Source organism: Ictidomys tridecemlineatus, chromosome 15 (genome assembly GCF_052094955.1).
Source record: "Ictidomys tridecemlineatus isolate mIctTri1 chromosome 15, mIctTri1.hap1, whole genome shotgun sequence".
NCBI lineage: Eukaryota > Metazoa > Chordata > Mammalia > Rodentia > Sciuridae > Ictidomys > Ictidomys tridecemlineatus.
The window spans coordinates 1,019,054-1,035,437 of NC_135491.1; the positions used below are offsets into that span (position 1 = coordinate 1,019,054).

Sequence of the window (16,384 nt, forward strand, 5' to 3'; positions counted from 1 at the left end):
GCGCCCCGCACGCGGCCAGCGGCAGCCCCCAGAGACGCGTGGCGGCGCTCGGCCTCGCGGCGTCGGCGGCGGCCCAGCCGTTGGCGGCGAGTGGGTCTGCGCCTGCGCGGCGGGCCCCGCGCCCCTCCTCCCCCCTGGGCGCCCCCGGCGGCGTGTGAATGGCGGCCTCGGCGGCGGCGGCGGCCTCAGCGGCCGCGGCCTCGGCTGCCTCGGGCAGTCCTGGCCCAGGCGAAGGCTCGGCGGGCGGCGAGAAGCGCTCCTCCGCCTCTTCGGCCGCGGCCTCGGCCTCGGCCTCGGCCTCTGCGTCCTCGCCTGCGGGGGGCGGTGGCGAAGCTCTGGAGCTGCTGGAGCACTGCGGCGTGTGCCGGGAGCGCCTGCGGCCGGAGAGGGAGCCGCGACTGCTCCCCTGCTTGCACTCGGCCTGTAGTGCCTGCCTCGGGCCCGCAGCGCCGGCCGCTCCCAATAGCTCGGGGGATGGCGGCGCAGCGGGCGACGGCGCCGGTGAGTACCGGGTGGCGGGGCGCCCCTCCCCCTCCCCGCCACCCCTGATCCGGACGCGCCGCCGAGACCCTGGACTGCGCCTGTGCGAGCGCACCGGGGCCGCGGCAGGGTTGTGGGCCTTCGTGGTAACGGTGGGCCCTGAGATGGGCGTCTGACTGAAGTTGGAGGAGATCTGGCTCGGGGAGTGGAGGGTCGCTTCCGCTGGAGAATGGGGGTTCAGCCTAGGTGCAAGCGAGCGTCGTTCTCAAATCCCTGCCTCTCCGCCTTTCACAGTGGTGGACTGTCCGGTGTGCAAGCAACAATGCTTCTCCAAAGACATCGTGGAGAATTACTTCATGCGGGATAGTGGCAGCAAGGCTTCCTCCGATGCCCAGGATGCGAACCAGGTGCGTTCTGCTTTACAGGAACCTAGTGCCAGCCCCAGTTGTTACTTTCTAGGTAATATCACAGCCCTGGTGGGTTGCCTAGGTTGAGGAACAGACCCACCATATTCTCGCGATGTATTTCCTGGGAGGTAAACCCGGATCTAGCAGGTTGTCCTGCCTTTGTGATCCTGTCTTTTCCCTGACAGTGCTGCACTAGCTGTGAGGATAATGCTCCAGCCACCAGCTACTGTGTGGAGTGCTCGGAGCCACTATGTGAGACATGTGTGGAGGCTCACCAGCGGGTGAAGTACACCAAGGACCACACTGTGCGCTCTACTGGTATGTGGTGGGGTTGTAGCTGGAGCTGCCCTGTGTATGTCTTTAGTTGCTTATAGTGCTGGTTTTCATCTGGAGGTGGGTTCTAGGGTGGTACCTTCCAAAAAGCCCCAGGGCAGAACTCCCTAGGCTCTGATTTGCAATCTCTCTGGGGGCCTAGGTGGAAGGAAAATAAAAGGCCATGGGTAGGGGAGGCGTAGGGGCCCTCAGCTACAGGGGTACCAGGATTCAAGAAGGTCTTCTTGGAAGCACTCTGTCAGAGAGGGCCCAGGTTGGTGAAGGGCTGAACATAGGGTTTTGGGCTCCCTGGCACTTAGCTTTCGACTTGCACTGGGGAAAGTGGGGTTTCTGGACCATCATTGATGGTAGTACTGGAATATGTCAGCTGTTGAGGCTGACGGATCCTACCTAAAGCTTAGTCATGTATTTGTAGGTTTTTGTGAGTATGTGGGTTTGGGTTGGAAAGGGGTTTGTGTGATAGTGGAGTTTGATAGCTGTGGATCCTGAGGAGCTGAACTGGGAGGAATGGGCAAGGATCTGCAGAGGTCCCAGCTTTCAGGTTCTTGGCCAATGTTGAGGAGGTGGGCTGCATAGAAGCCTAGGTCTGATTGATCTCTGTTATGTGCTACATAATTTAGGCCTGATCAGTATAGTTAGGACTTGATTAGTGTTGAGCAGGAAAGAGACTGATGTGTGCCTGATTTTGTAATGGGGAGACTGGTGCGGGAGTTATTGGCTTGTTGGTTTTTAGTGGTATTACTCTTAACACCAGGACCCTGCCCCACATTCTGAGAGTCCCAGTGTAACATTTTATCTTTGAGAAGTCTCAGCTGGGTATCCTAAGGGTCTTTCATTTGTAAGGAATTCTTTTTGTTAGGGAAGAGGGAGGACAACAATGAAAGAGGAGAAAGGTAGCCAATTGGAAGATGGTTTGTAGGTGGGCAGAACACTGAACAATCACCCGGGTAAGTTTCAAGTAGAGAGAGTAATGAGATCTCTATTGATGAGCTGTCATCTTTTTTTTTTTAACTTGTTAATTTGTGGTACTGAGAATGAACCCAGTGCCCCACACATGCCAGGCAAGTGCACTGCCGCTGAGCCCCATCCCCAGCCACTTATTTGTTTGCAAATAAATACGTAAAATAATAAATATTTAATTTTGAGTTGTAGATGGACTCAATGCCTTTATTTTTACGTGGTGCTGATGATCGAATCTAATGCCCCATGCATGCCAGGCATGAGCTCTACCTCTGAGTCACAATCTCGGCCTTTATTTATTTTAATGTGCTGAGAATTGAACCCAGTGCATCACATCACTCTACCACTGAGCCACAACCCCAGCCCTGACAGGCTGTCATCATTAATCTTTTATTGTCACTCATGGAAGCTAATAGAAATGGAGTATTTTCTTGAGCAAGCTGGGGGAGATTGTTTGGGGAGCAAGGAGCAGCCACTGCCATGTGCCATCTAGGCTTTCTCAATAGAATAGACAGGAAATATCCCAAGCTCTGTCTACTGGCCCAGTTAGAATTGGCCAAGAGTAGGGTCCAGCCTCATGGTTCTTAACTTCTCAGGGCCGGCCAAGTCTCGGGATGGTGAACGTACTGTGTATTGCAATGTGCATAAGCATGAACCCCTTGTGCTGTTCTGTGAGAGCTGTGATACCCTCACCTGCCGGGACTGCCAGCTCAACGCCCACAAGGACCACCAGTGAGTCCCAGAGCACAGCGGGTGGGAGGATGCCACTTCTTGGGCTCAGCATTCAGGTAAACCTTTTTTGCTCTCAGGTACCAGTTCCTGGAGGATGCAGTGAGGAACCAGCGCAAGCTCCTGGCCTCATTGGTGAAGCGCCTTGGGGACAAACATGCCACATTGCAGAAGAGCACCAAGGAGGTTCGCAGCTCGTAAGTGTGGATGTGAGAGGTGTGGGGAACCCTGGGTAAGACACTTCCCAGCTTGACCTACCTTGTCCTCTAGGATCCGCCAGGTATCTGATGTGCAGAAGCGTGTGCAGGTGGATGTCAAGATGGCCATCCTGCAGATCATGAAGGAGCTTAACAAGCGTGGCCGTGTGCTGGTCAATGATGCCCAGGTAAACCTTGTGCAGGTGGAGGAGTACCTGGGTACCCACTGCTTTCCTTGCTGACCTTGTTCCCTTTACCCACAGAAAGTGACTGAAGGTCAGCAGGAACGTCTGGAGAGGCAACACTGGACCATGACCAAGATCCAGAAGCATCAGGAGCATATCCTGCGCTTTGCCTCTTGGGCTTTGGAAAGTGACAACAACACAGCTCTACTGCTTTCTAAGAAGCTGGTGTGTGGTGGTGGGCTACAGTTGGGTGGGCCCCTGCACTCTGGGGTTCTATTTGTTGTTCAATGTTAATGTCCCACATACTTGTCCCACCAGATCTATTTTCAGTTGCACCGAGCCCTCAAGATGATTGTGGATCCCGTGGAGCCACACGGTGAGATGAAGTTTCAGTGGGACCTCAACGCCTGGACCAAGAGTGCCGAGGCATTTGGTGGGTTCCAGTTTTTGCCCTTGTTCTACTTTGGTGCCACCCTAGAGACTGTACCTACTTAGCTTTTTCTTTTCTTCAGGCAAGATTGTGGCTGAGCGTCCTGGTAGCAATTCCACGGGCCCTGCGCCCATGGCTCCTCCAAGAGCTCCAGGGCCTCTGAGCAAGCAAGGCTCTGGTAGCGGCCAGGTGAGCAGGGGAGAGGACCCAGGGAGAGGCAGGGCATAGGGTCGAACTGAGACTGAGGTCCTCTTGCTCTGCTCTGTTTGCAGCCAATGGAGGTACAGGAAGGTTATGGCTTTGGGTCAGGTGAGTGCATCTTTCTGGGGGCAGGGTGAGAGGACACGATAATGCCCTGTGTCTACCCCTTTGTCATCTTCATATTTGTGTTCTCAATAGATGATCCCTATTCAAGCGCAGAACCACATGTATCAGGCATGAAGCGGTGAGTGGCTGTCCTTAGGGGTGGGGTGAGGGATAGGGACAAGTGGATGCTTAAGCCAAGGTCTACTTATAGAGCCCGCTCAGGTGAGGGTGAGGTGAGCGGCCTCATGCGGAAGGTGCCACGGGTGAGCCTCGAACGCCTGGACCTGGACCTTACAGCTGATAGCCAGCCACCCGTCTTCAAGGTCTTTCCAGGCAGCACCACTGAGGACTACAACCTCATAGTTATTGAACGTGGTGCTGCTGCAGCGGCTGCTGGTCAGCCAGGGAGCATGCCTCCGGGAGCCCCTGGTGCACCGCCCCTGCCTGGCATGGCTATTGTTAAGGTGAGCTTGTCCCAAGGGACCATTGGAAGGTGGCATTTGGTCACCAGGGTCTGACTGGCTTCTCTCTTGAACACCCTTCACTGCCTTGTAGGAAGAAGAGACGGAGGCTGCTATTGGAGCCCCTCCTGCTGCCACTGAGGGCCCTGAGACCAAGCCTGTGCTGATGGCTCTGGCTGAGGGCTCTGGCACTGAAGGTCCCCGCTTGGCCTCACCTAGTGGCAGCACCAGCTCAGGCCTAGAGGTGGTGGCTCCAGAGGGTACTTCAGCCCCAGCTGGTGGCCCAGGTACTCTGGATGACAGTGCTACCATTTGCCGTGTATGCCAGAAGCCAGGTGACTTGGTCATGTGCAACCAGTGCGAGTTTTGCTTCCATCTGGACTGCCACCTGCCTGCCTTGCAGGATGTGCCAGGGTGTGTATGAGGCTGGGTGGGGTCTGGGTAAGGCATGATAACTGGGCAGGTTCCTGTGCATTTCCTCCTTTTCACCCCAGGGAGGAGTGGAGTTGCTCCCTCTGCCATGTGCTCCCTGACCTGAAGGAGGAGGATGGCAGCCTTAGCCTGGATGGTGCCGACAACACTGGTGTGGTTGCTAAGCTTTCACCAGCCAACCAGAGGGTAAGGGCTGAGCTGCTGAGCTATGGTTGGCATAGTGGGTTTGATCTTCCTGTGTTCTATATTATAGCTCTGACTTCTATTGTAGAAATGTGAGCGTGTCCTCCTGGCACTATTCTGCCATGAGCCCTGCCGCCCCCTGCACCAGCTGGCTACCGATTCTACTTTCTCTCTGGTATGTTGATTCCTAAGGTCTGAGTAGAGGTGGAGTATGCTGGATTTCCACTGTCAAAGGTCAGAGGTGTATGTTGTCTCTTGCCTGTAGGAGCAACCTGGTGGCACCCTGGACCTGACCTTGATTCGTGCTCGCCTCCAGGAGAAATTGTCACCCCCTTACAGCTCCCCCCAAGAGTTTGCCCAGGATGTGGGCCGCATGTTCAAGCAGTTCAACAAGTTGACAGAGGTGAGCCTGTAGAATGAGGGCATGGGTGTGGGGGAAGTGGGAGGAGGAAGTCAGGGACTACCCACCCATTGTGCACTCTTGCCTGTCCCAGGACAAGGCGGATGTGCAGTCCATCATCGGCCTGCAGCGCTTCTTCGAGACGCGCATGAATGAGGCCTTCGGTGACACCAAGTTTTCTGCTGTGCTGGTGGAGCCCCCGCCGCTGAGCCTGCCCAGTGCTGGCCTAAGTTCCCAGGAGCTGTCTGGAGGCCCTGGTGATGGCCCCTGAAGCTGGGGCCCTTATGGCCTGGCCAGCCCAGCTCTGATCTGTCCTGTTAACCCCATCCCTATCCCAACCCTGGTGGCCTAACTCCTACTCCTTGGTGGCCCCATCCCCAGTCCCTCACAAAAATGGTTTTTACTTCTATGGATTTAATAAAAACTTCACCAGTTCCTCAGGCCTTGGCTGGTTGGGGGCTATAGTCCTGGGGCCTGGTCTCTGCCTGCATATACTCCTTACTTCCATCAAGCACTTTGCTCCCAGGGCCTGAATTGGGTGTGGTGAAGAACATCCCTCAGGCTTTTCTTGGCATTGGCTGAAGAGGTCATAAGTGCATGGTGTGGATATACACTAGTGTCTGACAAGGGCTGCAGGCCCTGGGGCAGCTTGCTTCTGAGTACTTTTGAGCTTATAGCCATTGTCAATTGGGGTTCCACTGTCTATAGTTCTCATCAAGCCACTTCCAGGTCAAACCTTGTTGGGTGTTACACTGTTTAGGGAGTTTGCCATTGGGTCAGAGACAGCAGGGCCCCCAAGTCCCTGAGTATGCCAGGTCAGCTGCTTGTCCAACCTTGTGCCAAACCCCAACCAGTATGGAATTTGGGTCCCAAGGACATAGGCCTAACCCCATGTGAGGCTACTCACACAGGTTTGGGATTAAGTGTCCAATTTTATTACAGGGGGCATGGTGAAGACCCTGGGTGTCTGTTCTGGACGTCAGTCCCTTCTTAGGTTCTTGAGCCTCTCTTCCAGATCTGCGTCTGCATCAGCCAGGGCTGAAGCTGTGGCCTCTGCCTTCTTCCCACCAGCAGCCACACTCAGTGAGCCTCCAGTGGAGGGGAGATCTGAAAAGGGGGAAGAGTTAGGGTTAGAGTAGGGAGAATGGCCAAGGGCTGTGGGTGGGAAATCTTGAGGGCTTGCAGCACTCACTTGACAGTTCATCTGTCAGGCTTAGTCCCAGCTCATCCAGGACCTGGGACACAACAGCATCACTAGGGGAAGAGGAGGAACTTGTTGAGAACCACACACAGTTTGAGGATCAGGAAAACATCCCCACCTTAACCACCCAGTTCCCCTACCTCTCCTCTTCATCCTCCTCGTCCCCCATGGCATCATCAATGGCATCATTCATCATCTCCTCCTTCATGTCCATGATCTCTGCCTGCCGCTCAAACTCCATCATGATCTTCTGGATCTGGGGCAATTTCAGCTGGAAGTAGGTAGGGTGACTGGGGTTAGTGGGGTCAGTGGGGGTGGGGTGGAAAGAGAAATTGGGAAAGAAATACCTGTCTGTTCATGGTGCCCATGGCCTTGGTAACGCCCTTCATGGCTTGTGCCATTGAGTTGTTGGACTTCAATGTCTGTATCTTGAGGGACACAGCCTGGATATTGGCGCGCATCAACACAAACTTGCGTACATAGCGCCTGGTACGCACCAAGTCTTTTGCCATGATGCGCACAGCATCCTGTGGAATAGGGGAGTATCAAAGATGAGGTCAAGAAATTATGTTTTAATATTGGGGTCTCCAAAGATCTTTATGTGGCTAATAGAAGGGTCACTTTTTTAACTAGGGATTTAAACCTGGGGGCCTTTATCACTGAGGTACATCCCTAGCCCTCTTTAATTTTTTTTTTAAAAGCAGGGCTAGATATCAGGGATTGAACTGGGAGGCGAGGTACGGAGCCAATGCTCACTTTTGCTGAGGCTGGCTTTGAACTCATGATCCACCTACCTCAGCCTCTTGAGCTGCTGGGATTATAGGCATGCACTACCACGCCCAGTTTACCTTCTATCATGTAAGGTCTTCCTGATCCCTAAATGTTGGAAGGCAGGCCCAGACTTCCTTTAATTCACTCTACACAAAGAATCTGCCTCATTGCTGGGGACTAGCAGGCACAGAGTGCTTGCCTACTAGCACACACAAGGCTTGGATCCCTACCAGGGCAAAAATAACCTGCATAGCCAATTGTAGTGGTGCACAACTGTAATCCCAGCACTAAGTAGGCTGAGGCAGTAGGATTGCAAGTTTGAGGCCAACTGCAGTAATTTGACAAGACCCTCTCTCAAAGGACTGGGGATGTAGCAGCTCAGTGATCAAAGTGACCCTGGGTTTAATTCCCAGTGCACAACAAAACCTCTTGCCTCTTTCACTTAAAGCCTACAGTGAAGGCTGTGTCCTGAAATATACCAAGCCAAACATAGTGGTGCACATCTGTAATCCCATTGACTTGGAAGGTCAAAGCTGAAGGATCCCAAATTTGAGGCTAGCCTCAGCAAGTTAGCAAGAACCATCTCAAAACACCTCTAAGTTTGATTCCCAAGTACTACAAAACTAAAACTAAACGTGCTTCCCAGGAAACAGCTGCTTTACAGCTGCTCAGAAACAGTCACCCCTCAAAGGCTCTGCTCCCTTCTTAGTGCTCTCCCTACTAGTTAACTTTCTTTCTTTTGGCCAAATATTACTCTTGTGCTCTACCCTTCATAGAGTTAATTCTGAGCAGTCTGGCCCCCAGTTTGCTAAGGCTCTCCAATGTGTGCTGGATACACTCCCTTGCCAGATCTGAAGACCTACTCTCATTGTTCACACTTTGGCTGACAACACTTGCATAGATAAGACTTTTCCAGATCCCCAAACTAAGGGAGCCCTCTTCATCCTTTACTCAGCTGGCACTTTGCCCCTGATCATTGGCACTTACCATCTGGCCCTGCTTGGCCATCTTTTTGATATCCGCAATGATTTTCTTCTCCTGGGTCTCTAGTTTCTGTCTCTCCCGGTCCAGCTCCCGCATGGCGCGGTTCAGGGCCCGCTGGTTCTGCCGCAGTAGCTCCTCTGGTGTCTTCCGGCGCCCAAACAACAGGTCCATGGTGGCTGGAGCCCGCTGGCAGGCCTGGGACAGATGTGAGGGGCAGCTGTAGGGTGTTGTGCCCAAAAGGAGGGCAAGAGGCAGAACAGGCTCACATAGGGAGACTGGAGTGAGGACAGGAGGTGTGAACAAAGCCTCAGAGATAGGAGCTTTAGAATGCCCCTCAGGGACAGTCAGCAATTCAGGGTGTGGAAGTTTGGGCTCCCCTTTCAGACGCAGGGGTGTGGCCCTGGGGTTTTCCACGGACTGAGACTGGAAATGGGTGAATAGGTATGCCGGGATAAGACAGACGCTGAGCACCAGAGGGCAGGATGGGTGAAAGCCCCGAACAAGGTGGATCTGGAGGCTCTGAGGGTGGACAATGGCACCAGGATTGGGGTCCCCGACTGCTGAGGAAACCCCGGAGGGCAGTCGGAAGCACTGGCACCCTGTACACCGAGGGCTGGGTCTGGAACGTCGGGGGGCCCGTCGCAAGGAGGGCAAGGCGGTGTGTGTGGGGGGCCCAGATGACGAGGACTGGGTCCCAGGGAGGAGCCTGACCTGGATACCTAAGCCTAGAGAAACCTTCGTACACCGCCACCCACCCGGGACCTGCGGCCCAGCAGGAGCCACTCACCGGAGCTGGCACAGGAACTTGCTTCCGCTTCCGGGTCACGCGCCACTTGCTCAGATCCCTGGCGTACCCACTAACGAAGGCCTCTCGGTTCTGTCGTCTCCGCCGCCGCCGTTTCCGGATTAAACGACTTGACGTCATAGGCCCCACCCACACCCGGAATGCTGGGAAGTAGCTGGCGCGCACGCGCATTAAGACAGGCCGGCGCCCAAGCGCCTGCGCACCAGTTCCCGTGTCTGCCAAAGGTCTGAGGGCGTTCCCTGGGTCAGAGTCCCGCCCTAGTGAACCGAGGTAGGGCGCGGGTTGCGTCGGCAGCCGAGAAGTCCATCTCTGGGTGCCTTCAGTCTAGACATTCTGGAGGGCCCTCGTGCCACCGCTTAGGGCACAGTTCATTCGTGCAACCCTGACTTCTGCCTGAGGCCTCGGACAGCGCCAAACAAGAGCCCCCTCTGTGTCCCGCACATGGCAAAAAGGGGCAAAGCTGGGGATGCTATGCGCTGACAGGTGCCAGGAAGCCACAGATTAGAGGCCTGCCCTCCTCACCCCAGAGCAAGCGTCATCCCACCCAACCCAAGACCATTCCAGGTATCAGCCAGTCTTTGTAGGGTGACCAAATGCCACCTCACCTGCGACCATCCATTTTCCACTGCCCTCACCCCCTTCAGACCCCTGAAGGACCTTACCTGCCCCTCCCATCCCACAGAAGGAAGAGGCAGAGGCCATGCAGTAACATTCCCCTTTAATAGCCTGGTGGGACCTCCGGTGGTGGAGAGGTGGGTTGCCTGGGCCCAGTTACCGGGGCCCCTTGCCCACCCACCCCACAGCCCAGAGTGGGGGGCTGGACAGCACCCAGCGGGGGGGCTAGACAAGCCAATTCATTTCCCATCGCTGAGCAGGTCGGGGGGAGACAGCGCCGACCATAATCACGTGATGGTTAAAAAAAAATAACTAGAGGCAGGTAGCAGAGAGGGGAGGCAAGGCCAAGGCAGAGGATTCCCCCCACCGGTTGCCCCCACCCCCCACCCCGTGGCCCCCAATAAATATTTGCAGGGAATGCCTGGGCTGGTGGCCCTGGCAGGGGCAGGTATACGCCAACCCTATTTCAGGCAGCGCTCGAAATAGGTGGAGCCGATGTAGCCACCTCTCATGGAGCGCTGCACATTCTGTTCAAACAGCCGCCGGTTGTTCTGCAGGACTTCCGCAGCCTCCTTGTTCAGTGGGTCTTCAGGGTTGGGCTCCTGTGACCAGTACAAGTGGGGGTCAACAGGCCAGAGGGGAAGAAAGCCAACCTCCCCAAGTCCCAAATGCCCACTCCTACTCACCAAGAAGAGATACTGCAGGCCATAAATTATGGAGTTTATCGTAAGGACTGGCTTCCAGTCCTCTCTGTGGACAGAGAGCATCAGGGTCAGGCTGGTGAGTGGGAGGCCACTACAGGCTCTGGTGGTACTGAATAGGTCAGGGTCAGGGCATGCAGGAGTGAGGATTTGAGAAACTAGGGAGGCAGGGAGCAGGACAGGCCATGGAAAAAGTCGGGTTGGGCCACTAGGAAGATGACTTGGAGATAACGGGACAGAGGGATGCAGGCCATAATGGGGAGAGAAGGGACGCAGAGTGATGCAGTAAGCTATAAGGGGGACTGGCAGGTAGGGCTGGGGAAGGAAGTGGAGGGCCAGTGACCTTACCTGAGGATGTTGAGGCAGACGTTTCCCTCGAGGTCAATATTGGGGTGATAAACCATCGTCTCACACTTCACCTTGGGGGGATCATGTGGGTAACCCTGGCCCACCTGGCTCCAGGAAAAGAAAAAGGAGGTGGGTAGGTGCCTGACAGGGCTTCAGATGCTGCCTCCTCAGTCCATGGAGCTACCTCTGCCCATTTGGGACTCACCTTAAAACTGAACACAAACTTCCCACTCTTGTAGAAGCCCTGGGAGGGAAGAGAGAAGGTGGTAGGGCCCCATCCTGCAGAGCCAAAGTATCCCTGCTCTTGCTCTGTTCTTGGGAGTCTGGCCAGTACAAGTTGGGCCACACTTACCTCATCAGGACAGATAACCAGCTTGAAGTTGAGGAGGTCGTCTGGGTCTGAGAAGCTGATGTCACAGGTTTTGGGCAGGTTCAGCTCGTTTATGTCTGCATTTGGGCAGCAGAGAAAAAGGCCAGAAGAGGGAGGAAGAGGCTCATGAGAGAAAGGAGGGAGCTCTGCACAGGTGTCAGAAAAGTCCTGATGGATTCATCACAGACTCTATGGGCTCTGTCTTGCGCTGTTTCCACACCTCACCTCTAACCCATCCTGTATTCTCTGCTTTCTGTTCCAGTCTCTAGGTGGGCTCTTCTGGATACACAGCACACCAAAAATATGCATCTTTAATTGTCCCACCTCTGCTAAATTCTACTAAATTCACAGCCCTAAATACCCCCAAACTCAGTTCCCCAAGTGACTCCACTCTCATGTGGCCCCCATTCTAAAAGTCCTGGCATCTAACAGCCTCTGAACATCCTAATCCCAGGCTCCCCAGTCATGACTTCCACTCTCCACAGTGTTTATTCATCCATTCAAACTCAACGACCCTGGCTCACCATACCCTAAATCATCCCCTCCTCCTCATCTCAAACCCAGGTTCCCGTCTGACCCTCACACTTTCAAGTGCTCACCTTCCCACTCCCTGTGACTCTTGAGATTCTCAGCATGATAGCCTAAATTTCCCCTCTTCAGCCTCTGACACCCACTATCCCTTCCAGCTCCACAAACTCCAAACTGCTGTCTAACCCCCAAACCCATGAGTCTGGGCCCTTTTCTGACTCAGATTCCCAGCATCATATACTAAACTGTGTCTTACTCATTTCCCCAATTCTCGGTGCTCGCTATCCCTCTGGACCTTCACCCCAAAGCCAAGTTCTGGTCTGACCTCCAGACTCTCGAGCCCCCGCACCCCCACCTTATACTCAGATTCAAGGGCCCTAATACCAGGCGTCAGGCCTTCAGAATATCCCAAGCCCCCGCTACCGGGTCTCTTCTGTGACCCTCCCTAGTGGCCGCCTTACCCTAACCCCGCTTTCGGCATCACAGTCCTCAAGTTCTGACCTCCGACACGCCACATCCGCGGCCCACCATCCCTGACCCTCGGTGACCACATTTCCCCATTCCTGACTCCCTCATTGCCCTCCCCTGGGCCCTGTCCTCCGACTCCCCCCTCCCCGGCCCCAACCCCCATCCCCCGACCAATACCCTTCTGGATTCGCAGCTGCGCCGCCGACGCCTTCTTGCTGCTGCCCTTGGTGCCGCCGGCCGACTCCTCCTCCTTCTTCTGCTGCTTCAGCGAGAACAGCTTGATCATCCTGCCGCCGCCGCCGCTGCCGCCGCCGCTGCGGGGCCCGGGACCCCGGCCACCCGGCCCCCCGCTGCCGTCCGCGCCTCTTCCGCTCCTTGGACCCGCTGCCGCGGCCTCCTCCGCTGCTGCTGCCGCCGCCCGCCCGGCCTGCCGCGCTGCTCCGCGCCCACCGCGCGGCCCGCCTCGGCTCCCGTAGTCCGGCTCTGGCCTGGCCCAGCGCCTCGGTCTCGCTCGGCAGCGTTCGGGCAGATTCGGCTATTCTCGGGCCCGATCGGCCCCGCCCCACCTTCTCCCGGCCGCTCCCTCCTCCCCCTCGCCCGCTCAGGTCTTCCGAGGCCCAGCTAAGGCTGCAGATGCCGGGCTTCCTGGTCCCCGCGGGTCAGAGCTCACTCGCTCCCTCTGCAAAGGGTTGAGGCTCGGGATGGAACGAGGAAGCGGCAGCCACGGTGGTGGTAGCCGTGTACCGGTGGAGGCTCGGCTTCCGCGGTAGCAGCGGCTTTGGCGCAGAGATTGGCAACGGCCTCCGGCGCCCCACGGCTTCGGATGTTTCCGCCGCCTGCCCGCTTCGGCTCTTCTTGCCGGGCCTGCGCTGTGCGCGTGCGCAGTTCCGCAGCCCTCGTTGCTCAGCGTTGGGGTTTGGGGTTCGGGCTTTTCCGGCTGGGCTCGGGTATTTCCGTTCGTGCAGGTGACGATTAAGCGGTCCCGGGCTCACTTCCGGGAACCCTCTCCCGGCCGTACAGGAAGTGATGCTTGTAGCCAACTTTGAGTGGGGCAGATGCTCTCCCCTGGCTCTTCCTGAGTTCCTTTAATGTTGCGTTCAAGTGGAGCGAAGTAGTGGTGGGTCAGACTAGATCCTTGCCCCCAAAGGGTCACAGACAAAGGTAGAACATGGGCGAGGACAGGGTCGAGCACCCTCAGTGTCCTAAGGCAAATCCAAAGGTCTCCTCATGGAAATTCGATTGAGGTAAATTAACAGAAAGTTCGTATTGTTCGGGGGCTGAAGCAGGAGGATCTCTTGAGCCCAGGAGTTACGGGCGATAAAAGCAACAGCCCGTCTCTTAAAGACAAACATTGTGCCACAAAGCGGTGGTTACTGTGCAGGTTTACAGGCCAGAGTGGACCTTGGGGGATGGGGCACCCTTCGCTCGCCGGGACTCGCCAAAGGGCGCCGCCCCCTTGGTACCTCCCCACCGCCTTCGGGGTTCCGCAGGCGTGGTTATCTCTGACCCAATCACAGCTCCGCCTGCCAGGAGGGCGGGAGGAAATGGTGCGCGCCAGTCAGGGACTTACGGCCGTCACCAAGGAAACCGGGGGCGGCGCCGCGTGGGGGATCTCAGGCTAGAGTGCTTCTTAGCCCTCTGCCAAAGGGCAGCAGCACTAGCCTGCCGGACTGGCCCGCAGCGCTCACCTCGGCGGATTCTCCTTCAGCCTACTAGTTGACCCGGTCATAAACCCCCGGCATCCTCTTTTGCCTTTCCCTTGAGAGCTGAGTCTTGGAAAGGATTGGGGGGCAAGGATGGACTCTCAGACAGCTTGGGTGTGGTGCCAGCAGGACTTGTCCATCTCAGTTTCCTCAGGCTTCTCGTGGCTAGTTCTGGGACTCACAAGGCCCTTCCAGACTCTCCCTACCCTTTTCCCTCCCCTCCCCTCTTCCTCCCCCTTCCTTTCCCCTTTCTCTCTCTCTCACTGTCCCCTGCTCTTCCTTCATACTCACCATTCTTAGCCACACCGCTCTGTGGCTGATTGTTTTCATAGAGATCATTTCCTCAAGAGAGTTGATGACTGTTTAAGTACAGTCTCTGGGTGGTTCTTACTGGCCAGCCTGGTTCATGTGTCCATCCTCCAGTTAGTTGCTGAAGCCCATCTACTGATGATCCACCTAGGAATGGGGTATTGGTCCCCTAGAGAGTTGATGCTGAATTAGCCAAAGCTGGACTTGTATGGACTGTGACCTCACATGTCACCATCCAGTGAAGGACCATCAGTCCTGCAACAACACCGGAAGAATTGGGTCCTGGAGTGCAGACTAGGGAGAAGGGGATGGTTGAACTGAAGCCAGGAGCTGGGCTGTGTGTGCAACTGTGGGTGTTTACTGTAGCTTCTGGGAGGTTGGAAGACAGGTTTGTTTTGGAGAAGAAGGGGCAGGAGTAGGCAGGGAAGGGAGGCTGTAGGTTCTAGATCAGAGATGAAGCTAGAATCAGCAATGCTAAGGAGTGTAGAAGATGTATAGAAGGGCTGGGGTGAGAATAACTGCATGAATCAGCATTGAGAGGAGAGTGCTGGGCTTGGGAGTGAACAGTATGGCCAGCCACTGGCTCAGGGACAGGCAGGCCAGACATTTTTTCGCTGTTCCCGCTTGCTAGGGCTTTCTGGACTTCTTTGCCAGATTTCTTTTATGGCTATGACTGTGTCTGGCTGAGCTGTTCTGTTCAGGCCCTTGTCCCTGCTGACAGTATGGCAACACTTGCCTGCTGAGGGTCCAGTGACCACTCTTCTGATTTGGATTCTGCCCAGTTTCTGGGGGTCAGAAGGGATAGTGAATGTCATCATAGGGATGGATGACCCCTCTTGTGTCACAGGAGTGGCCTCTGGCTCAGGTTGGCTTATACGCTTATAGGCCAGAGCCCCAGTTTTGAAGGTTGAAATGACTTCAAGTGGAAGGGAAAGGTACAGCTATGCCCCTGCAAAAGCTTGGACACACAGGCCCAAGTTGCTCTTCCTGGAAGTGCCAGGTCAAGGCCAGGCTGACTCATGCCCTGACTTGGACTTAGGACTCAAACTGGATCATACTATACCAGAACCCCCCCCCCTTTTTTTTGAGAGAGAGAGAGAGAGAGAGAGAATTTTTCAATATTTATGTTTTAGTTCTCGGTGGACACAACATCTTTATTTTTATGTGGTGCTGAGGATCGAACCCAGCGTCCCATGCATGTCAGGCAAGCGCGATACTGCTTGAGCCACATCTCCAGCCCAAGAACCCTTTTTTAAAAAAACATTTGTTAATTGTTGGTGGATCCAATACTTTTATTTTATTATGTGATGCTGAGGATTGAACTCAGTGCCTCACGCATGCTAGGCAAGCACTCTTCCTGAGCCACAACCCCACCCCTGCACCTGAATCCTTTAATCCGTGTTACCTGAACCCAAGGCACCCACCAGTGGGGTTAGGGAGGAGGGGCTCTATCAAGGGCTTGGTCAATATGTGGAAGCAGAAGATGGCTAGGTTAACAGAGCCAACGGCACAGTGTCCTGGAAACATCAGGTCTGAAATCTGCAGGGTTCTGAATGTGCACCTGCACGTGTAAGCTGCTGTCAGCTACATTTTCTGTGACTTGTCACTGAATGCATTGTTTTATTTTTCTTCCCCTCCCTCCTTTTCTTTCTTTGGGTTTAATCCAAGGCTTTGTGCATGCTAGTAAGTGGCCTACTACTGGGCTACATCCCCAATCCCCACTGAATGCATTCCTGATGGGAGCTTCCCAGTGTTGAGGAGTCTTGTCAGGCTGTGCACAGGGCCAGAGTGGGAGGAACTACTCCTGTGGCTGGAATGATGGGAACATTATGACCAGAGGATGGAGGAACTGGACCTGGGCCTGTAGTCTGTGCTTTCCAACTAGTTGGAGTCCCGTCTATAGAATCCTCCACTCGGTACTATGGTTGTAAACACATGGGAATAGGGAAGTCTTGAAATATGTGAATTTCTGGGTAAAACTTTCCAGCTTTCAAACTTAGGAAAGGGCTTCCCAAGTATAAAGGAGTCTCACAAATGTGTCTTCAGGCAGTATGTGGCCTGCCAGTGGCCAGTTTTGC

General features: G+C 55.1%; 3 protein-coding genes across 7 annotated transcripts; 1 reads left to right on the top strand and 2 right to left on the bottom strand.

Annotated features, from left to right (window-relative positions):
• The first annotated feature begins 158 nt into the window (after positions 1-158).
• Trim28 (tripartite motif containing 28) lies at positions 159-5,943 on the top strand. Its single transcript, XM_005342402.4, has 17 exons — positions 159-501; positions 775-887; positions 1,073-1,205; positions 2,777-2,912; positions 2,990-3,106; positions 3,180-3,294; positions 3,370-3,516; positions 3,610-3,724; positions 3,804-3,910; positions 3,994-4,030; positions 4,121-4,166; positions 4,239-4,491; positions 4,583-4,902; positions 4,983-5,106; positions 5,192-5,278; positions 5,369-5,506; positions 5,598-5,943. Exons 1-17 carry the CDS (start codon positions 159-161, stop codon positions 5,772-5,774), a joined length of 2,508 nt encoding a protein of 835 aa, XP_005342459.2. The 3' UTR covers positions 5,775-5,943.
• Positions 5,944-6,415: 472 nt separating this feature from the next.
• On the bottom strand, positions 6,416-9,405 carry Chmp2a (charged multivesicular body protein 2A). Of its 4 annotated transcripts, none has more exons than XM_005342403.5 (6): positions 9,247-9,405; positions 8,463-8,654; positions 7,052-7,231; positions 6,845-6,975; positions 6,696-6,757; positions 6,416-6,610 (listed from the first exon to the last, which is right to left on the bottom strand). In XM_005342403.5, exons 1-6 carry the CDS (start codon positions 9,382-9,384, stop codon positions 6,483-6,485), a joined length of 831 nt encoding a protein of 276 aa, XP_005342460.2. In that variant the 5' UTR covers positions 9,385-9,405; the 3' UTR covers positions 6,416-6,482. The 4 variants fall into 4 exon arrangements, with proteins under 4 accessions (XP_005342460.2, XP_005342461.1, XP_077889144.1 ...); XM_005342404.4 differs by having other exon boundaries at positions 9,171-9,249; XM_078033018.1 differs by lacking the exon at positions 9,247-9,405 and adding an exon at positions 9,215-9,237.
• Positions 9,406-9,965: 560 nt separating this feature from the next.
• On the bottom strand, positions 9,966-13,184 carry Ube2m (ubiquitin conjugating enzyme E2 M). 2 transcript variants are annotated; one of them, XM_005342406.3, is made up of 6 exons: positions 12,472-13,184; positions 11,281-11,375; positions 11,134-11,172; positions 10,929-11,032; positions 10,566-10,629; positions 9,966-10,481 (listed from the first exon to the last, which is right to left on the bottom strand). In XM_005342406.3, exons 1-6 carry the CDS (start codon positions 12,578-12,580, stop codon positions 10,341-10,343), a joined length of 552 nt encoding a protein of 183 aa, XP_005342463.1. In that variant the 5' UTR covers positions 12,581-13,184; the 3' UTR covers positions 9,966-10,340. The 2 variants fall into 2 exon arrangements, with proteins under 2 accessions (XP_005342463.1, XP_040146793.1); XM_040290859.2 differs by lacking the exon at positions 12,472-13,184 and adding an exon at positions 12,288-12,418.
• Positions 13,185-16,384: the final 3,200 nt, after the last annotated feature.

Coding starts and splice junctions, on each gene's coding strand:
- Trim28 (XM_005342402.4), top strand. CDS start 159: ATGGCGGCCTCGGCGGCGGCGGCGGCCTCAGCGGCCGCGGCCTCGGCT. Junction 3,107..3,179: donor ACCAAGGAGGTTCGCAGCTC/GTAAGTGTGGAT, acceptor CTTGTCCTCTAG/GATCCGCCAGGTATCTGATG. Junction 5,107..5,191: donor TTTCACCAGCCAACCAGAGG/GTAAGGGCTGAG, acceptor CTTCTATTGTAG/AAATGTGAGCGTGTCCTCCT.
- Chmp2a (XM_005342403.5), bottom strand. CDS start 9,384: ATGACGTCAAGTCGTTTAATCCGGAAACGGCGGCGGCGGAGACGACAG. Junction 6,976..7,051: donor TGGGCACCATGAACAGACAG/GTATTTCTTTCC, acceptor ACCTACTTCCAG/CTGAAATTGCCCCAGATCCA. Junction 6,758..6,844: donor GAGGAGGATGAAGAGGAGAG/GTAGGGGAACTG, acceptor CTCTTCCCCTAG/TGATGCTGTTGTGTCCCAGG.
- Ube2m (XM_005342406.3), bottom strand. CDS start 12,580: ATGATCAAGCTGTTCTCGCTGAAGCAGCAGAAGAAGGAGGAGGAGTCG. Junction 11,173..11,280: donor TGGTTATCTGTCCTGATGAG/GTAAGTGTGGCC, acceptor CTTCCCTCCCAG/GGCTTCTACAAGAGTGGGAA. Junction 11,033..11,133: donor AGTTTGTGTTCAGTTTTAAG/GTGAGTCCCAAA, acceptor TCCTGGAGCCAG/GTGGGCCAGGGTTACCCACA.